Consider the following 21,907-nt stretch of genomic DNA (forward strand, 5'->3'; position numbering starts at 1 on the left):
ATTTGTTTGGATAGAATGTTTTCAATGATACATTTTACCTCGTTTTACCATTGAATGGAAATGTTTTCATGGAGCTTTTTATTTCCTTTTTTTTTGTAAATTTAATATGAATTTAAACCAAATACACTGTAATTTACCTATCATTTTGAATATAAACAGTTTTTTGAAATTACTTACATGTAGGTCTATGATAATTTTTCCTCCTGTTTGGTTTATATCAATAAATGATTGATCCTATTATATGGAATCAAGTTATTGCATGTTAAATGTTATTTAGTATATGTAAATAATAAGTTTATATATATGATTATATATTTATTTAAAAGTAATATCATATTATCAAGTTGTTTATGCCTGCATGATGAATGTTTCTCATCAATATCTATTTATAAAATATCAGAGTTTGGAAAGAAGTTTCTAGGAATATGTAAAGTAGAAAAACATGAAAGAAAAATACAGTTTATGAATATTCAATGGTTTATGGATGCATATTGAAAATATTGTAATATCTATATTTATTCAAGCTATTATACAGTTAATAAGTAGGGTTATTTTAAACCTAGAATAATATACTTCATTCACGAATATAGTGTCATTTCAAGTATGTTTTTCTAAATATGCATCTGTATTCCTCTACTTACTCGAGCAATTATACAGTAAATTAAAGTATAAATTATATTATTGTAGACTAATAAATCAATGTTCATGAATATTGCATAATTTAGAAGAACGTACTTAAAATGATGTACCATATACTTTGTATATATTTTTTTTCAAGCAATTAAAATAAATCAATATAAACTTTAACCTAAACCTATAATAATGCATTTACTTTGTATTGCATAATTTAGAAGAATAGTCTATAGTTAAACACACTTATATTCTTGTACATTTTTTTGAAACAATTATAAAGTAATAAATTAAATTTTATATTGATTTAATGTACGGAATAACTCTACGATTAAAACTCTATTCGTGGGTTTAGAAGAGCATACTTAAGAGATGTAACTGTATTTCTGTATATTAATTCAAACAGTTATACGGCAAATACATTAAAACTTATATAGCTTTATTTTAAGCTTACAATAATGCACTTATCCATGAATTTAGTGAAGTATACTTAAAATAATGCATCTATTTGCTTGTATTTACCAAGCAATTATACAGTAAATAGGTTAAAGTTTATATCGATTTACTTTAAATCTATTATACCAAGATATTACAGCAGACTTCACTTTATCCCATTTTGCTACTGTATTTTTTTTCTTTTTCTTTTAAAGTACCTGTTCTAATCACCGAGGGATATCTTCCAATAATTTCTTGTGACAATCAATTCTTATCAAGGTTTCCTTCACGTATCAGTCTTCATTTTGTTCTTTTGCATTATTAGGAAAAGTTCAATTTGAAAACTATTCTCAAACTTCGGCATGCAAATGACGTAAGTTTAGAAGTCCTCTTTTCTCATTTTTGACTTCGTGACATTCTCATCATACAAACACGAAGAGATAAATATCCTTTCCACTTCTTTCATTCTGCATCATGCATATAGCCCATTTTCTCGACAATACTTATTTCCCAAAGAATATAAACCATCTGTTTCTATAAATACAATTTGTTTCATCACGCAATCCCAATATTTTCTATGTATTTAATTTTAAGAAAAATCGAAAAATTTTTAAATAAATATTTATATTCACATTTTAAAAAATTGGCTTTAATAATTAAAAAAAAATTATACGGAATTCAAGCTCTAATACTATTTAAAATATCAATTTTTAATATGATTTTTGTTCCGTTTAATTTAAAAAAAATTTATCAAAACTGCGCTTGCGCAGAAATTTTGAATTTTAAAAATTGTTTTCAAATTTTACGCATGCGTAAACTTTTCAAAACTTTAAAATCGACCATTAACGTTTAAAACAATCTATGACATATACTCAAAAATTTAAACATTTATTATTATTGTTGTTATTATAATTATTCATAATATAATAGCATTTTATATTTTAATTTCGGATTTTTACCGTGTATAATTGGTGAAAATTATCATGTTAAAACGCATTTTAATTAGATTCATCTTTACATTAAATTAAATTAATGCCTTTTTTTCTTCCTTCATGTTCTTCTTATTAGATAGTTCTTAAAAGTTTTATTCATTTAAGCATATATTAATAATATTTTTTTATTTTAATAAGCGGTTATGAAGTATCGAAGTTAGCCTTTATTCTTTTTACGTCACAGAACTCTATTGAAACTTCATTTGTGTCGGTTAGGTGTCGCTATTTAATAATGTCTGGTTGGTTCTCACTACGTCACTTTTTCTTTATTTTTCGCAATGGATCGAACCATCTACAGATTGACAAGTCACAGAGTAAATGAAGGGTAGATATCAACCGTTCAAGAAACATATCGTGTTTCTGGTTACATACTTAGAATAATAACTAACAAAAAAAAATAAAAATAAAAAAATGGCAGCAACTAAGTAATTACTCAATGTACTAAAGTTATTATGGATTATATTTTTAATAATATTACTTCTATAGGTTTTTAAATATTTATTAAAAATCTCTACTTTAATGTATTGATTTATAAATTTTTTTTTGAATATTTTTATCATGTATTGGGTGGAGTTGATGAGAAAAATATGTATAAAATATTTAGTGAATATTTTAAAAAAATATAACAAAATTGATTAAATTTTCGAATTCTTTTAAATATAATTTTAATTAATTTAATTGCATTTTTGCCATTTTAAAGGGTTTTTTTCCTTATTATTTTTGAATGAAAATTAAGTTATCAGGTTTTATTATATTAATATAACTCAATTTTACTCGTACAGTTATAATTGTTGTTTAATTTAAATGCATATGTACTAAATTTTGTTATTAAAATGAAATAAAAATTATAACAATACGATTTTATAATTTATTTATATTAATATAATAAAACCTGATAACTTTTTTTGTTTAAATAATAATATTTTTAATATTATTATCATTATCATCATTTATTGTCTATTGGAAATTTCTTCCCTATTACAAGGGGGTTACATTTACATTGTTTACTTGTTTTTTACTTTACATACTTTTGATTTTGATTTACACCTATTTTTCCGCGAATACATTCCAAACATTAATTTGAATCTTACAATTTTATTGTTCTATTTCATTAATAATAACATGTTTTAATTCTTCATTAGTGTTAGTTTGTTTTGTTTTTATAAATGTCGATTATTTTACAAAAATAGTTATAAATTTTATATAAGTCTTTTTTACCCATTTTGTTGAAGTTTTTTAACAATTCTATTAGCGAATTGCATTTATAAGTTCGAGTTATGTCATAGTGTTCACGAATATCATTTAATTTTGGACATTTTAATATTAAATGATAAGGTGTTGAATCATCGGAGTTACATAAGAAACATTTTGTTGATAAGCTTATGTAAGTGTTGTTAACATACAGCGAATTTTTATTTAAACGAAGTTGTGCTATAAAGCGTTTTACATTCAAGTTTACCGAATACAACATATATGATTGAACTGATGGTATTTTAAATATATCTAAGTACCACGAATGATATTTACTGCTATGTAATGAGAACTGATCTTTGTTTATGGATTGTGCCATAGCTGAGTTTAAAAGTAGTGAGTAGCCTGTTTTCCAATCTTGAATGTTATCTTGAAATAGTAGTTCTGATACTCCAAAAGAGTTGAAGATAGTTTTTAATTTGTTATGCCATAGCTGTTTATTTTTTTGAAGTTTACTTTGCTTGATGTTTTCATGATATAGAGCAATCAAATTGTTGTCACTATTGAATTTGAGTCTGTAATAAAATTTAATGATTCGTTTTAATATGAACGGGAAAGACCATATACGATTGGTTTCATGACGTAGTGCATATCCGGGTATTGTCCGTTCTAACTGAAATAATCTGCGTAGATAGTAAATATGGAATCGTTCTAATTTGTAGAGATAATCCAAGCTCCAAATGGGACTGGCATAGAATATCATTGGATTAATAATCGAATTGTAAAGTTTCATGTGTATTCTTAAGTCAGAAGTTTTCAATTTGCTGCATAAAAACAAAAGATTATCGATTGCTTGATTGACTTTATTGTTAAGTTTAGAAATGTGCGATTTAAATGTTAAGTTCCAGTCAAAATTAATTCCTAGGTAATTTATCTCATTGACAGTTTGTAGCAGGATATTTTCATGATAAATTTTTGTTTCGTTAACAGATATTTTACTGTTGTTCCGAAAAATAATTATTTTAGTTTTACTTGGATTAACTGCTAAATATTTAGACTTAAAATGCGAATTTAATTGATTGATTTTCCTTTGGAGAGAAATTTTTGTCGGTGCTACCACAACCAAGTCATCAGCAAAGAGAATATAATGAAATGCTTTATTGCCTATGAGTATACCATCGTTTACTTCAGAAAAAAGATGATCTATATCTTTCAAATAAAAGTTAAATAAATGTGGAGATAATGGATCTCCTTGAAGAATACCACGTGAATGCGTTAATGGTGGAAGAATGTTTTTACCGTGCTTGATCTTTATTTTATAATTTTGAAATAATATTGATATTGTTCCTGTAAATTGAGAACTAGCACCACTCTCCTTAAGTTTTTGTTGTAAAAAAGGTACATATACTGAATCGAATGCCTTTTTAATATCTATAAAAGCAGCATACACTTTTCTATGTTTTTTTACGAGATATATTTGAATAATCATTAGCAAAGTAAATATCGCAAATTCGGTGCCTTTATTTTTTGTATAAGCAAACTGAAATTCTGCTTCTAACTCGTTGATTTTGATCCAATTTTGAAATTTTTTTGCAAGTATCGATGTAAAACATTTTCTAAGTGTAGATAACAAAGCTATAGGTCTATAGTTTTCTGGAGCCATCTGGTCTCCCTTTTTATAGATCATCGTCATGATTATGGAATTCCAAGATTCAGGATAGGACAATGTGCTGTACATAGCATTGAATATTTTCAATAATTTTATTTTAGATTCCGTTGGTAGCATTTTTAAGAATTTGGTTGGTATGTTATCATCCCCTGGGGTAGTATTGTTTTTTGTTTTTTGAATTACTTCGTCGAGTTCATTCATAGTCAAGTCAGCGTTTAAATAATCATCATAATAATTAATATTTCTTTCCATTGGAACTTTTAAATTTTTTATAATGAAGCTTTGATAAAATTTCTTCCAAGTTTCGAATCTTATACAAATGTTAATATCTCCTAGATTAGCTTTTGGTCGAAATTTTCGGATAGTATTCCAAAATATTTTGCTATTATTACTATTATTTATTAAATTTGATTCAATTCTACAAAAGTAGTTTTTCTTTTTCGTCTTAATTAAGTTATTGTAGATTCGTTTGGAGTTTTTGTAATTAATCAAATTTTCTTTATTAGGATTTTGCCTGTAAATTTTTAAATCTTGTTGCTTTCGCCGTTTTTCTTTGTAACAATCTGAATCATACCAGATTTTTTTATTTTTATTTTGCGCGTATTTGTTATCCTTGTTTGATATTATATAATCATTCATGATATTCATCATTATTTTGTATACCTCTTCACAGTTATTATTAGTTACTTCTAGCATATTTTTAAACCGATTTCCAATTTCGGACTCATAACTAGCCAATTTGTACTTTATCTTGAAGTTGTTGTTATATATATAATCCGAATTCTCAAAAGGAAATAAACGGAATTTTGCTATTGTAGGAAAATGATCTGAAATATCAAAATTCGTAGTCTGAAATTCTACACAACAATCTAAGAATAATTCAGAGCATATTGTGAAATCTATGGTCGAAGCACCCGTATTGGTCAAGCAAGTATGTTCAGCTGGAATATCCTGTTGAATTCTGCCGTTAAGAAGAAACAATCTGTGTTCTGTTAGCAACTCGATAAAGTTTTTACCCAATCTGTTGGTTTGTTTATCTTTCGAAAGACGTTTATTAGATATATTGAAATTGGCACCTTTATATTTTGAATCTATTAACTCACCAATCCTTGCATTAAAATCTCCCACTACCAAAATGAGCGGAGAAATATGACTCCAACTTTCTAATGTTTTAAACATATTTTTTAAAGTACTTAGATCATCAGGCAGAATATAAGCAATTAATAATGTTATTAAATTATTCGTTTTATTTACCAAAGTAGGCTTCTGTAATGAGATAAGAAGTAGCATATAATTGTTGAATTTTTTTATGTCAATTATTTTACCAAGGTTCTTTTTTATAAGGATACATATACCTCCACTTGGACGGCCTGGACCTGTAGGTTTTTGTGCTTGAATCGATTCCACTATAAAGTTATTAAAAAATTTTGTTTTATAATACAAATTCGAAGTAATCCAAGTTTCAGTAATTGCTAAAATATCCGGATCGTATTTAACACAAAAATTATTTATTAGTGACGTTTTATTTTTTATTCCTTGGCCATTCCAGTTAGCAATGGAAATTATTTGATTATTCTTTATGACTTTGTTATGTTGCGTATATTTTTGCTTAACATGATATCAACTGTCTGTATTTATTTGATTACTATAAGGACGAAAATTATTTACATAAACCAATTTGCTCAATTTTAGGCTATATGTTATTTTTTCTTGGTTAATCGTTAATATATCATTACGGAGTTTAACTTGGTCTTTTTGTTTTCGTAATTCATGAAGTATTGGGAGTAAATTTTTCTTTCTTATCCTTGAGTTTTTAGTCAAATCTGGGGATATTTGCATATCTTCCCATTCTTCTAATGCGTTTTTTTGTTGTTTCTTTTGAATAAAGGTATAGAAAAATTTATCACGAAGTTGCTTATTGCTGAATGTTATTCTTACTGTTGTATTAGGTTTCTTAGTTATTAAGTTTGTTTCTGTTATCTCAGTTTGGGCTATATCGTGAATGTTTAGTACATTAGTCATAAAGTTATATACTTCTAACGTAGATATGGATTTCGAGCTTGGATATTTGTATACAATTATTTTTTTATAATTATAATCATTAATTAAAGAGTCTATTTTAAATTGCGTTAGTTCATTTTCACTTTTTTGATTTTCTAGTTGTTGTTTTATATTTTTAATTTCTTCCTCCATATATATCTGTCTTTCCTTAGTCTCACGTATATCTTGACGTATTCGTTCTACGTCTTCTTTTATATAGACCATTTGTTCTAACAGTTTATCATTTGAAGCATTTATTAAATCTGATATTTTAGTCCATAGAAGTGCAGTTGTAGTGTCAAGTTGACTTACTGGATTAGTAAGAAGGCTTGAATTAATATTAGGTGACTCACCTGTTGAGCCTAATGAATTCTGCTGACCAGGTTCCATATTTTGATTCGAGAATTCTTTTGTTCCTTCTTGTGAATCACTTTTCGGTTGTGTTCCGTAATCCGTAATGAGTTTGGAGCTTGAAGTGCTTGGTTGAGCTTGTTTGTTCTCTGTCCTCGTTCTGGTCAGTGGAGGTCTTCCACGCTTGACTGGAGATCTTTGCATATTATTATTTTTTTGTATTATTGCTTTTTCCTTTACCTTCACTTAGTTAGTGTTAGTTTAAACTTGTTTAATAATAAGTTAATCAAATAAACAGTAATTCACCACTTCGCTGCACAAATGAAAGGTTCACAGAAAAAGTCACTCGCAGCGCCGACGTTCAAAACACGCCAAATCGTGTAAAATATCAAAAATTAAATACATTTTCTGTTTAATTTAATCTTTAATATTTTAAACGGTTAATTTTTAATTACAATGAAGTCTACGAAACTCTTAATAAATAGATTCTAAAGCCTTGTAATTATAAATTTTACTCAATTTTAATAAATTTAAGCATAATTTAATCAATTTTAAAAGATTTTTATGGTGTAAATAGTTACATTGTAATATTGATTTTTAAATAAAAATAGTTATAATAAAATGGTAATATGTGATAGAGTTTGGTCATGTAATTATAATTTTTAATATAATTTTATGTTGAAATTTATTAAAAAATCAAACAATTTTAATTAATTTTATCTTTAATAATTTAAAAAAAGAAAGTTTTTTATGTTATAAACAGTTCATTTAAAAAAAAAATAAAATTGAAAGTCTCCTCGTTTTATTAGATTAATACGTAGATTTTAAAATCACGTAGTTATAATTTTCGCTTAATTTTATCTTTCATATTTTAAAGGCGAATTATTTTTATGTTGTTAATATTTAATTTGTTTTAAAAAAGTTATAAAATTTCTTCGTTTTATCTTATTTGTAAGTACATTTAATTATAATTTTTGGTTAATTTTATTAAATTTAAAAACATGTTACTCAGTTTTATTTTTAACCAATTAGAGGGCACTTTTTTTATTATAAACGGTTATTTTTTAAATAAAAATGAAGTCTTCACGTTCCTTAATTTTAATAAATACAGTTTTAAACGTACGTTATTATTATATATTTATTTTTTTTTTGTACTTACGTAGTTCTTTAACAGAGATTTGGAATAATATATCACATGAATTATAGAACACGTAATAAAGTTATTATTAATATTTAGTTAAAAGTTCTGTCCTAGTTTAAATATTCATAAGAAACTAACTTTTATCTATAATTACTTTTTAAAAACATGATTTTATATACTGTAATCTTTTCATATATTTCTATTCCATCTTCTTTACATTCAGTTAACATCTGTGCTAAATCAAACTTTGCAAATATATATTTTATATATTTTTTTAAATATATTTTTTTTCCTCATCTGCTTTTGCAGATTTCTACTAATATGCAGTTAAAGTTAAAATGTTGTCTCCATTCATTGTTATCACCTAGGCAACCAGTATTATTCCCAGTGAAAATACTACACACTAATCTTACGAGTTCAGCATTCAAAATGGACTGAACTGCCTGGTGATAAGCTTATGATTAATATCCTACATAGCTTTTGTCAGTGATAGAAATTCCTAAAGAAAGAAACATATTTTAAACTATTTACATTTAATATTATTTTAATGCAGTGTACATATTAAAATGACTTTTCATATTTTATGTATTTACTGTAAATCTTCTCTTCTTCAATGACAAAGATTATCATACTCTGTATGTAGATTTTTATATATCATATTTCTTTTCTTATGCTGAATATTTTATCATATGGAAACTTTTATTGAAATTTTTATAAATTTATAAGCTTATATGTTTATAAAGTTATAAAAAATATATAATATATATATATTACTAAAATTTTATCTACATTTATAAATTTTTATTATAGTCTATAGCCAGGTCAGTATTTACACACAAACTAAACAAGCTACAGCTTAGAACTACAAAATATGAGAGTTAAAGGCTTCACACTGTGTGGAGAGGAAGGGCCTCTTGTACGCTGTATAAGAGATCCTTTCTCTTTACAAAGAGACAGAAAAAATATTAAACTCTACTCTGTTTACAATTAATTTCTAGGACTTAAATGCAACTATTTTAAGATTTTAGCATTAAAATTACTTTAAAACAATACAATAAATATATATTTAAATTTATGAAAAAAAAATATATAGGCCTATATATTATTCTGTTCATATAAAATATCCATTTTCTACATTATTCAAGTGTAAAATTATTGTTAGGATAATCCTTTACATTTAATATTAAATTCTTAAATAAAATATTGTTTATAAATATTGAATATTTTCGAGGTTAATTTGAAGTTTTCAATATCTATTCTTATTAAAATTATCAAAGTATTTCTAGCATTAATATTATTTTCAGTATGCTGACATGTTTTCTACTTTAATTAACCAGGTAGAAATGATTTGAAATTATTATCTCCAGTGCACAAATTTGAAAATATGGAGTGAATTATTATAAAATTATACGTAGAAAGATACATAGTGATCACATAAAGATAATTTATTTTCCGCTTCTTCGCTTCTTCAATACATTACTAGACTGAGATAAATGTCAAAGATATTTCAAAACTTTTAATAATATTTCTACTTACACTTATTTTATGCAAATGTTTTTTCTTCCTTTCCTTTTCCCCCTTTTTTTAAAAGAGAATAACAAAGTTCCTTTACTAATATTTCGTAAAGAAAAATAACATTTCGAAACTAAAATTCAACGGAGCATAAAATAATACAGACTTATTTATACCAAGTCTAGTAAACTTCTTAACTAAGCTTGACATGGAAATACGATAGGATTGAAAAGAAATCATTTTCAATTTCCTTTTCAAAATTTTTCTAATATAAAAATACCAAGAATACAAAAATTTATAAATATATATATATATATTATATATATATATAGAATCAATGATTTGAAATTCACCGCAGTTCAAATCTTAGTTTGTTTGCTTAAAGTAAACTTTACAGAATGTAATAGTTGTTTCTAAAACGTTATAAATTAATTAGTTCTTTTATACAAACTTTAGTTTACTGGTTGGGAACTTTGCATACCTGTTTAAATTTTTAACTCTTGTTGAATGAAAGAAAACAAATGTATAGAGAAAAAAAGACTGGATGAGAGAGAAAGAGAGATAAAAGATCAACCTGCATTGTTAAAGAATTTAGTTAAAAAGGAATTTTAAATTGAAAGTAATTAGTCTTCTAAACGCTAAGAACTGCTTCAAACATTTTTTTTCCTCATACACGAAGATGCATCAGTTATAATGTATTGAATATAATTAACATAAAGAACTACATTAATTTATTATTTTTTTGTATTTTCTAAATTGAAATAAAAAATAATATATATTAAATTTATTAAATTCAAAATAAAATATTATATACTGACAGTTATATACAACTGATTCTAGTTAGTCATTTTGTTAAAGGGTTTAAACTGTCTACAATCTGTCACTCGATATTATAGATATTTGGATCAATGAGATCAACGAAGCTCCTAGTAGATGTGAAATACTTTTCTTTACTATTATGTCAAAATATTTTGAGTTTAATTTTGATTAAAAAAATAAAATTTTATGTAAAAAATTAATAAAAAAAATACGATTAAAATAGGAAATTGCTAATGCTATTTACTTAATATAATAAGATAAATCAAGCCAGTTAAAACTTTAGTCTTGTTAGTAAATACAATTATGTGCATGAATCTTATATAGATTATCATAAAATGTCAAAGTTTCGTTTCTAAACAATTCAACTTTTGTTTAATCTGTTTACATTTATCATTATTATAAAGACTAACAATTCTTAAAGAAACCATAATATAACTGACAATAAATTAGTCATTATTTTTCTTAGAAATGAAATAATTCGCGTATAAAATATAATTTTTAATTTTTATTTATTATCTTTAGAAATTAAATAATTTATTACACATTTATAATTATAAATAGAGTTTTTATAATACTGAAAATTTCATAACAATTCAAATTTGAAAGCTTCTGTATAAAAGTCATACTCCTCCACCTTAATTATTTATTAATTAAAAAATAAAAATAATTAGTTTTTAAGAATTGAAATTAAAATTTGAAGTTCTCAAAAGGCTAAAAAAAGTACAGCTTTTTATATAAGCTATAGCTCTTGTAGTTGAAATGTTATGAAATTTTCAATGTCAAGATGGATATTAATTAATCATTTAATTGTTATGGATTGAAAAGTAAAAAATATTACATTATATTTTCATATATAAATTTAAGAAAAATTATATTAAAAAAATAATGAATCCGTTAGTGACATTTATATTTATGATCTCTTCCTTTAGAAATAATAATTGTGATAATAATTGAAAACAAGTTAAAAATTGAATTTATTTAAAACGTGAAACTTTGAAATTAAAGAAGAAAAAAAACGAAGAAAAAATTAAACTTTTCTTATATTTTTTTAATTTTTTTTATTATTTGAGTGAAGCTTCCAATTGATTTTCTTTCGGAATCGTGTCTAAAAAATAGATGCGATTTCCCGGAATATCATTTTGTCACAAAATTGAGGTTTACTGCAACCGAGCTCCGCCCTTTTAGCATAACGGAAATTCTTATATTGTGACTCTGCTACCACTACAAAAGGAACTGTGATTGAAAAATTTGTAATTTCAATGTACAGGCAAATAAAAAAATATATATCAACGCTTATATTTCTCTCTATCCACGTATGTACTTACTTGGCACTTTCTAACTTTACGTCTATTTTTTTGATAAAGTATTGATATAATAAAGGATTTCAAGTAAAATTGAAATGAAAAAATATGAATTTAGAAAAGAAATTTTACATTTTTTTCAATAATTTATATATTTATAAATTATGATTTCCTTCGATGGCGATGCGTAGAGTCCAATACAAAAATATTGAAATTTGCTGGTTTCTTCTTAATTTTAGATTTATATTCATTTCTATAATTTTATAATTGTAAATATATAATAAATAAAAGTTTATTTATTTTTAAAAATATATTTTTTGTTTTTGTATTTAAAGTTCCTTAATAATAATAATGCTTCATGTTGCTAAAATTTGCTATAAAAGAGATTAAATTATTGTTTGTAGCAGAATTAATGATATAAGAAGCAATTCGAAAGAAAATTAAAATGAAATTATATGAAATTATAAAAGATTTTTTAGAAAAACTTAATATTTTAAATAATTTTTGCATTTAAAAATTATTATTTTTCAATTGTAATATGTGTAGCCCAATACTAAAACTTGAAATTTGATTGTATTTTGTAGTAAAATTTATATATATATTTTAATCTTAATTTTAAATGTTCATCTTTTACAATATTTTTTTTTTTTGCCAGCTTTTAAATTTTTATGAATTTTAAATTTATTGTTATAATAATTATTATTTTTTCCCCTTAAAGTTTAAATGCTGCTAAATTTTTCTATGTAAGAGGCGCAATTAAATTATTTTAGCAAAAAATTTACATAATATTTCTTTGAAAATATTTTAGTCTTGTTCAACTTACATTTTTTTTACTTTATTATTTTTTTTAAAAAAAAGAAACTTAACAAGTATAAAATTTATATAAGAGTTAAGTAAAATAACTAAATTTTACGTGCTAATTAAATGAAACAATAAAATAAATAAATTTAATTATTTTATAATTTGCACTGTTGAATTTATATATTTATATATAAATTTTCCTTGTTTTTTAGGGGAGGGGAATACACGTGGCGTAAATTTGAAAAATCAAATAAAAATGTCACATTTTTTAATGCCTTGGATTCGTTCATTTCTATCACGTGATTAAGAAAATCCGTCTCGGTACGAGTTGCTATTAGAAACGGTAGTAGAAAGGATTTGCGGAGAGGGGGGATGGCTATTGATTACAGCTGACTGCAACGCAGAAAATCTGTGCTTTTACAGTACTCCCTCTGGCGATCAACTTCTGAAGAATGTAACATATCGAAAGTGAACACTTAAAAAAATAAAAATAAGAAACTTGAATTAAAAAACTTTCGTTTTAAGCACAATTAATTAATTAATTAAAGCATAAAGAATGAATAGAACTTTATTAATTTAGCGTAAAGAATGGTTATAATTTTGAGAATTTAGCAAAATGAATAATTATAATTTTATCGTTTAATATGAAGAATAAAGGATAAAGAATGTTTATAACTTTATGAAATTAGCATAAGGAATAAAGCATGATTTTTATAATTTAACGTAAAGAATAATTATAATTTTAGGAACTTAGCATAAAGAGTAAGATATTTAAAATATTAAATTATTTTTTAAATTTTTTAATTTTTAGTATCATATACCAGAGGAATTCTTTGTTTATATATATATTGTTTTTCTTTTCTTTTTACAAAAGTTTTAACTAAAATACAAACTCACAGAAATTGAAAAATATATATAAGCCTATTTATATATAGAACATATAGATTCGGCAGAATTTTTAGTTTAAAATAAAGTATGTTTCCAAAAAAAATGTTATACTATGTGTCTTTATTTAAATCTTTTATATCAATAAATTCATTAATGTTTTCTACACGGCCTCAAAATAATTTTTATTGTTGTTGTTATAAAGTGAGGAATGAAAATTCACTTTTATAATATTTAGAAGAAGAATTTTAATTAATTTTTTTTCTTCTTTCTATAAAAATTTATGCAAAAAATAACAAATAAATAAATTGTATAACTTTTTATTAAGCTATTTTTAAATTACATTATTTAAAGCATTTTCATTCTTAAATGAAACTAAAGGATATGCAGTTTAAATCATTTTATTTTTTCACTTTCTATGTACAATTTTGCACTAGAATTCTCTTTAAATATTGATTTTCTCAACTTATTTCTTTTTAAAAATATAATTAAGAATAAATTTATAAAATATTTCTTAGATTTTATTGAATTTTTTAAATGTAAGATACATTTCTTAAGCACAACAATTAACAAGAAGTTTTTTTTTAAAGAAAATATCGAGCGGTAATATATATATATATATTATAATATAAAATATTTAATTATATACATATTTAATCGTGTCAAAGGTCAGAAAATGCACTTTTGCCCCACGTAGAAAGTATTGAATGGCGCAAACCATTAAAACGCGCATTTAAAAAATTTTGAAATAAATATATATTTAAAAAATTATACATTTAGCTGGTATATGAATGTATAATTTTTGACCAGCCTGACCTCTGACCTTTACTAAACCGATTGAGATAACCTCGGACACAATTCCTAAAGGACTCACTCTCTTCTCTCTGCAGCAAGCATAACCATTACCGAACACAGCGCCAATCCGCCAGTAGCGGCCAACTGTACACCAGTGACGTTGACTTGCCAGTTAGATATCGAAGAGGATGTCGAAGTAGACGTGTGGTGGACTTTCAAAGGAGAGAATGCTACCAAATTACCAAATGTTGCTATAGAACCAAACCCGACCGAAGGTATATGGAAACTATATTTATCATGTCCCACTGTGGAGCATGATGGGAGTTACGATTGCAACGCCCACTCTCGGAGCGAGACTCAATTAGTATATCGCAAAGAAACCACCGTGGAGGTGTACGGTAAGTGGGATATTTATTATAGGAAAAAAATTTTTTTTAGGTATATAAATATATTTTTTGCTAGAATTATGGATATTTTATATTTTAAAAAATCTGTGCGAATATTATGCTTTTATCTAAGAAGAATTTATCCTTGTTTGGATATTCAGGTAAGTGTAGTAAGTTTTCTTATTTCGTGTAAAGTAAATGAGGTCCCACGCAACGGTAGCTCAGTTATAACCGATTTATGAACCCCACCCACGGCAATACACCTTCAAGTACGCTTTTCTTACCGGTTATTTTTTACGAAATTTTTATTTTTTTTACTGTAATTTTTGTATTTGGATACAAATTTAAACCTATCAAAAATGTTCGTTTTCGTTTATAATCCGCAATCGACTTAACTCGCTTGCGATTTTTCACGATTTTAATCGGAAATCGTGTGCTGTAATTTATATTTGTGATAGAATATTAAGTACACGTTTTTATAGATTTTTTTCCCTTTATAATTTCTAGAGTATTTTATGTAATTTAGCATCTAATTTAACCAATTGAAAGAGATATTTTCCTGTTTATAATAATGCAATTGACTTAAATCTTTCGCTAAATTTTAGCGATTTTTAAGCAAAATTGTATTGACGACGGGATATTAAGTACTTGTTTTTTTTAATACTTTAGTATATAATTTCTAGCGTATTTTGTATATTTATAAACTAATTTAACATAAGAAAAATAGTGTTTCTTGTTTATAATCCGCAATTGATTTAACTCTTTGGCTAAAATTTTCATGGTTTTAAGTAAAAATATTCAAAATTGCTGTAATTTGTCTTCGTAATGAAATATTAAATACTCGTTTATTATACATTTTTTTCTGTCTTAATTTATAATTTTAGTGTATTTTATATATTTAGGTATAATTTAACGAATTTTCCCGTTTATAAAGATGCAATTCACTGAATTCTTTCTACGAGTTTTCAACATTGAAGCAGAATTTCATTCAAAAATTTATACTGTATTTATCTTTATGATGGAATAACAAATACTCGTTTTTTATAGATTTGTTTTGTTTCAATTTATAATTTTTACTGTATTTTATACATGTAGTACGCTTTCAGTTCGTTAAATCAAATGTTTTTTTTTCGTTTATAACCTTGCAATTTAGATGATTTTTTGCCATCACAAGAAAAGTTTATTACAAATATTTTATACAGTAATTTATCTTTGTGGATAAATATTAAATGCTTATTTTTATACACTTTTGGAACACGTTTTAAATATATTTAGATGTTGACTTAATGAATCGAAACCAATGTTTTTCCGTTTATAACGTTGAAATTGTCTTAAGTGTTTGGACGAATTTCCGCAATTTTAAGCAAAATTTTACTCAAAAATTTATTCAGTAATTTATCTTCGGGATGGAATATTAAACGTTTAATTTCTTCGCGGATTTTCCTAATAAATTTTTTCCCTTCATTCCTGAAATTTTAATAAAATATAAATATTTTTATTACGGTTAATTTTGTAGGTCTTTTTTTTTATTTATAAAAAATTTAATCAAACATTAAAGTGTATTAAATAATAAAAAAATATATTTTTTTTCTATTCAAACAACAAAAAATTGTAATGTACTGTACGTGCATAGTAAATTGAGTCATAAATATTAAATAGCATCTTCAAAATATAAGTTAAATTTAAAAAAAAAATTATTTTATTTTATGTAAAGTATAAAAATAATCATTAATTTATTAAATTAAATGATAATTTCTGTTTAATACAATAAATAAATGAATAATTATTGCAAAATTTATTATAAATTTTTTGCATTATTCTCTTCCACTGCTGCTTGTTTCTCCTCCTTGAGCCATTCTTCTGCTTAAATCTCTCTCTCCTCCTTGATCTATTTTGTCTTACGGATTTATGATAAGAAATTTTTTCTTAATATAATAATTTTATATTTAATAAACTTGAAAGATATATATATATATATTTTATAAATTTTGCTGTGCAATTCGTGAAAATATATATAAACACGTCAGCCAAGCCAATATATGGTATCGATATATATATATTTATGTATTAAAAATGTTATAAACATCCGTTGAAAAAATCACTGACAGGTTTAACTATCCTTTAACAGTTTTCACACATAGTATATGCCAAGTCAGCGAAGAATTTAACAGGTTTCTTAACTTACCGGAAGCGATAAAGCTGATACTTTGATTCTTCTACGTAAACAAAAAAACTACTGTACTATATATATACACTTTTGCTATATTAAACCTATCGTTGTTCGTACTATAATATTAATGAGTTTAGTGGAGAGTAATCGAAGTCGTTATTTCTTTCCTTGTAAAGAAGTTATGCATGCAGCACTACAAATTTCTATCGCTAATGCGAATTACTACCTATTCGGAATGCGTTTAAAATATTTAATAATATGGCATTTAAAATATTTTTAAATGTTTACGAATTAATTTTATAAATATTTGAAATATTTTTCTTCACGATTTTTATAGGATTTGTTTTTTTTTTTTTTTTTTATATATAAAAAGTCACTCTTTCTCTCTCTCTCTCTATATATATATATATAGATGAAGCCAGTTGGAGAGAAGGTGTTTCTTTTTCTTTCAGGCTGATGATGGATGACGTATACAAGTTACAGTAGATTGTCTATCGCTAAATTTCGGCAATTATCCGCTACGAGAAGGAAGAACTGGCCCAATGGATGTCAGTTAGGAATGCTTTCTGTCGCGAGAACGAAAATGAAACTGAAAAAAGTCAGCAGTCCAAAACTCCCTAAACTCTCATTCGTCATAGTCTGGCAGGAAAGTTTCAACATTTAGTTCCCCCGGGGGTGGAGGATAAAAAAATAACAACTTCCGGAAATAGAGACTAGACTTACTTTCGCCAGTTTGGATGATACGAGTCGGCGTGACAAGTTCAAACAAAAAGTCGTGTTAGCTATTTTTTTCTTTTTCTTTCTGTCCTGATTGATATCGAATGTTTAAAAAAAAAGAGGGATTGATGCAGTAATACATCGAACAGCATCACAAAAAAAAATTGAGTGTTTTATTTTCAATTTGGATCTCTTTGTTAGATAGTGATGTACTCTTTGCAACTAATTTAACATCCTTTTATTTTTCAAAATTCAAATCCTCTTTTCGTTCTCTTTCATTCTGATTTAATAAATTAGTTTATTTAATAACTCATGTATATTCATGTTTTTTTTTTTTTGAATTCCTTATAAATGTACACTTCGGAATTTGATTAATGTGTATTTATATTTATAGAATTTTATTTTGTTTTATTTTTTTTGAATATTTCGCTATCTGAAAGTCAATTTTTTGCTTTTTTTTCTCTCCTGTAAATAATACGCAAAATTCCTTACTATTTACAATAATAATTTCGTATTTTTCTGCTTTTTTCTGTAATTTACTTTTAATTGGATGTTGTTGTAAATTCCTCGAAAATTAATTTAAACTGTTGATTAACTTCTTTATTTTTCTGATAGCTTTTTAACTATTAATTTTCTGATTATTTAACTACCAGTTAAGCTATAAATTATAGAAAGCGATTAGAGTTTTGTTATCGTTTTCCAACTAATTTATTCATTCAATAAGTTTAACTAAGACTTAAACAGAAATTCCTGACATTTTCTTAATCATTTTTCGTCATTTTTTTAAAGAAAATAGACATTAATTGATTAAAACTTCGTTCCTATAAATGGATAAAGTATTTTGAAAGTAAACAGAAGTCGACAAATAGGATTTTCCTTCACAATGCTATCCTTATTCGAATTGTTGTCTAATAGGCTTACGTCTATTTATTTCGTCATTGTGTCAGGTGAGTCAATGGATTACAGCTGCTGATTGGCAAATAAAGGTAATCCTTAGAGGATGAGAATGGAGAGTGTAACCACTTAATACTTCTAATTTGAAAAAAAAAGGAAAAATATTCCTCATAATTTTATTATTAAAATTTAAATTTTCAAACATATTAAATAACAAGACACGTTCTTGTATTGTTTAATTGGTGTTTGTTAACCGGTTTTTAATAAGAAACCCCTCGGAATGAGCGTTATTATACAAACGGGAATCGCGAACTACAGATTGAAAAGCGTGAACGAGACTAACTGTTATTTTTGCTTTGTTTATATAATTATATTTACCAATTTATTAAATTAGACTTAATGATTAGTTTTAAATGTTAATAACGATTACTATCTAAATTTACAACACTTAATCAGCTAGTTACAATATTATCTGAAAACTTCATATACGTTGTAATCTATAACGATATTCGCCAACGTGGACGTGTTTAGATTTTCATCGCTGATAAAATACTAAAATTAGAATGTAAATCGTGGAAAACAATTTTCAAAATTTTTCTTTTTTGAAAGAATTAAAATTTATTATCATATTTTTGTATAAAAAAAGATATTTATTACATTAGATTTATTTATAGAATTTTTAGAAATGGGGAGGATGTTGTAAAATGTATCTATAAAGACTAAGAATAACGTACATCGATTCCTTATACAGCCTTTGGGGACGATTATTTGTCCTGGAGTGAGCAATCAATCATAGACATGGTTAGTTCTAGCCCAGAGGAAGTTATCTTGTGGAATAAATAGTTCAATTTCTTTTCGTCTTGTGTAAAACTTGTATGGAAGCTCACATACCAACTTACTCATACGGATAATTGAAGTCTTCGTAATAACCTTAACATAAGAATCTTAAGAAATTCAATAAAGGAATAAAGATTTTTGATGAATATTATCATTTGACATGTTACGTGCTTCGTAATTTATATATTTGTATCAAGTTTGTAGCATCCGAGTTACTTTGCAAAGCGTAATTCTGGAGGAACTCGGGCAACGCCCAGGTCGAGTGGCACAGTAACGAGCAGCTCGTTGAAGTCACTTTCATTTGTCTTTTGATCGACAGGTAACAGGATCGTAAAGTTTGTAAATTATTAAAAATTATCACCTTTACTGTTGGAATGCTAATTTCTGTTAATTAACTAAACTTAAACTGAAGTTTGTTTTGATAAGTCAAGCAGTTTAAAGCAATTAAAATTCTAATAGCTTTATATGCTTTTACGTAGAAGATGGAATATTTACATAAACATACAATTGTAGTTAATTAGACTTAATTAAACGACTATATGTACATATGTATATATTTTTATATAAATTATTTAAGAAATAAAAAAAATCGATAAATTTCTAACCAATTTCGTTAAAATAAACAATTTTTGTTAATAATTTAATGAAAAATCCATTCAAGTTTATTGGAATGTGTTATTGTAAATCTGAAGTATCTAAATTAAATTTAAATAAATAAAGAATCAAAAAAAGAACGAAAGAAAAAAAATCTTTAACGTGAACGATATACAAATTTCCATTCAGAAATGCATCAAATGAAGAGGCATCCTTGCACTCAAACTGTCAAAATAAGTTCGTTTCCATAGAAATAACTCTTGAATGCTTATAAGTAATTCATAACATCTTTCGTGGAAAGAACTGTATAAATTGACCGCTTTTATTCAGCAATATATATATGTATATATATATATTTAGAATACTTGCTTTTTTATGTGATACATAGCTTGGTTCGATAATAATCTATGTCAAAATATTCTCTTATTATCCTTCTCCTTGCCAAAAAAATATGCCATATCATCAAAGAAGATGCTAGAAAAAAAAATTTACAGTAAATAGAATATTCAGTTGAAAATTTTTCTATAGCTATAAATTATTTTCCTTCAGAGACGTCTTTCTATCTTCCTTATTTTTTCTTTCATCTTCCTCTTCCTCCTCCTCTTCTCTATCTATCTTGAATAATTTAGGATACCGCATCTTTACTTTTTTCGATCTTATTTATTTTTTTAATTGTGTGATTTTCATCAAGTCCTTGAAATTTTGTACAGATTTACAAAGTAGAATAAAGAAGAAAAGTAAAAAAAAATTGTGATGAAAGAAAATTACTTTTGCACAGATTCTTAAGATAGTGATGTTGAATGATCTTGACGCTTTAAACCCAGTTAATACTCTACACAATTCCTAATTAGGATACAGAGTTGTGTTATATATAGGGGTATGTATGTCACACCTGTCTCGATTTCATTTCCTCTTGGTTGACTCTTTCCGGTCCTTTTCGTCAATGACTTTGACTACCCCCTTATATGTAAATACTGTAAGGAAACTGCTTAGGGTTGGGATAGTTTAAAGCTGTAAAGATTTAATTAAAGTTAGCAACACTTACTAAAGATATAATTCTTAATGACAATTCATTTGAATTCTTCAAAAGAATTCTGTCAAAAATATGGGAAATGAAATTTGATATTTGACATTTAATGGGTGATTAAAATTGCTGTCAATGCATTTCTTGTATTAAATTGGATGAAGCATAAAGTTTTGTAGTGTTATATGAAAGTTATTTAAGTAATATAAAAGTTTACTTGAAAACTTTTTTTTTTTTGTAAAATAATAAATTATTCATAAATTAAATTTTTAAGCAAAGTTTAAAATTTATTCAATGTAGACTTTAATAATTTTAATATTGATTGATGTTTTCTTCATATTTAAATAATAATAATAATAATAAATTAAATTTAAAAATATTGTAACTAGTTTTTAAAATAAGTAAATATGTATTTAAATAAGAATTAATTTTTTTTTAATTTCAATTTTAAATTAATTTTGGTTTATTGAATATTCTTATTAAGTTATAATTTTTCGATTTAAAATACAGTATTTAATTTTTATTTATATTTATATACAAACAGAAATTAATTGTATAAATAAAATATACGTAAAAAATTGTTTTGAAATCAAATAAAATTAAAATTAAAATTTTAATGCGATTAAACTACAAATCTGATTGAGTTTTTTTTAAAAAATAAATTTTGAAATTAAATTAAAGACAATTATTTATGAAATGATTTGAAAATTAATTGAAATTTTT

General features: G+C 24.9%; 1 protein-coding gene across 2 annotated transcripts in view; it reads left to right on the plus strand.

Annotated features, from left to right (window-relative positions):
• The window catches only part of Ptp69D (Protein tyrosine phosphatase 69D), a 442,542-nt gene that overhangs the window by 208,239 nt on the left and 212,396 nt on the right, over positions 1–21,907 (plus strand). For both annotated transcript variants that reach the window (XM_067274239.1, XM_067274240.1), the window contains exon 4: positions 14,658–14,960. In XM_067274239.1, coding sequence (XP_067130340.1) covers positions 14,658–14,960 — 303 coding nt within the window. The remainder of the gene's footprint in view (positions 1–14,657; positions 14,961–21,907) is intronic.

The sequence above is a fragment of the Centruroides vittatus genome, unplaced genomic scaffold (assembly GCF_030686945.1).
Source record: "Centruroides vittatus isolate TY-2023 unplaced genomic scaffold, ASM3068694v2 contig_545, whole genome shotgun sequence".
Classification (NCBI taxonomy): domain Eukaryota; kingdom Metazoa; phylum Arthropoda; class Arachnida; order Scorpiones; family Buthidae; genus Centruroides; species Centruroides vittatus.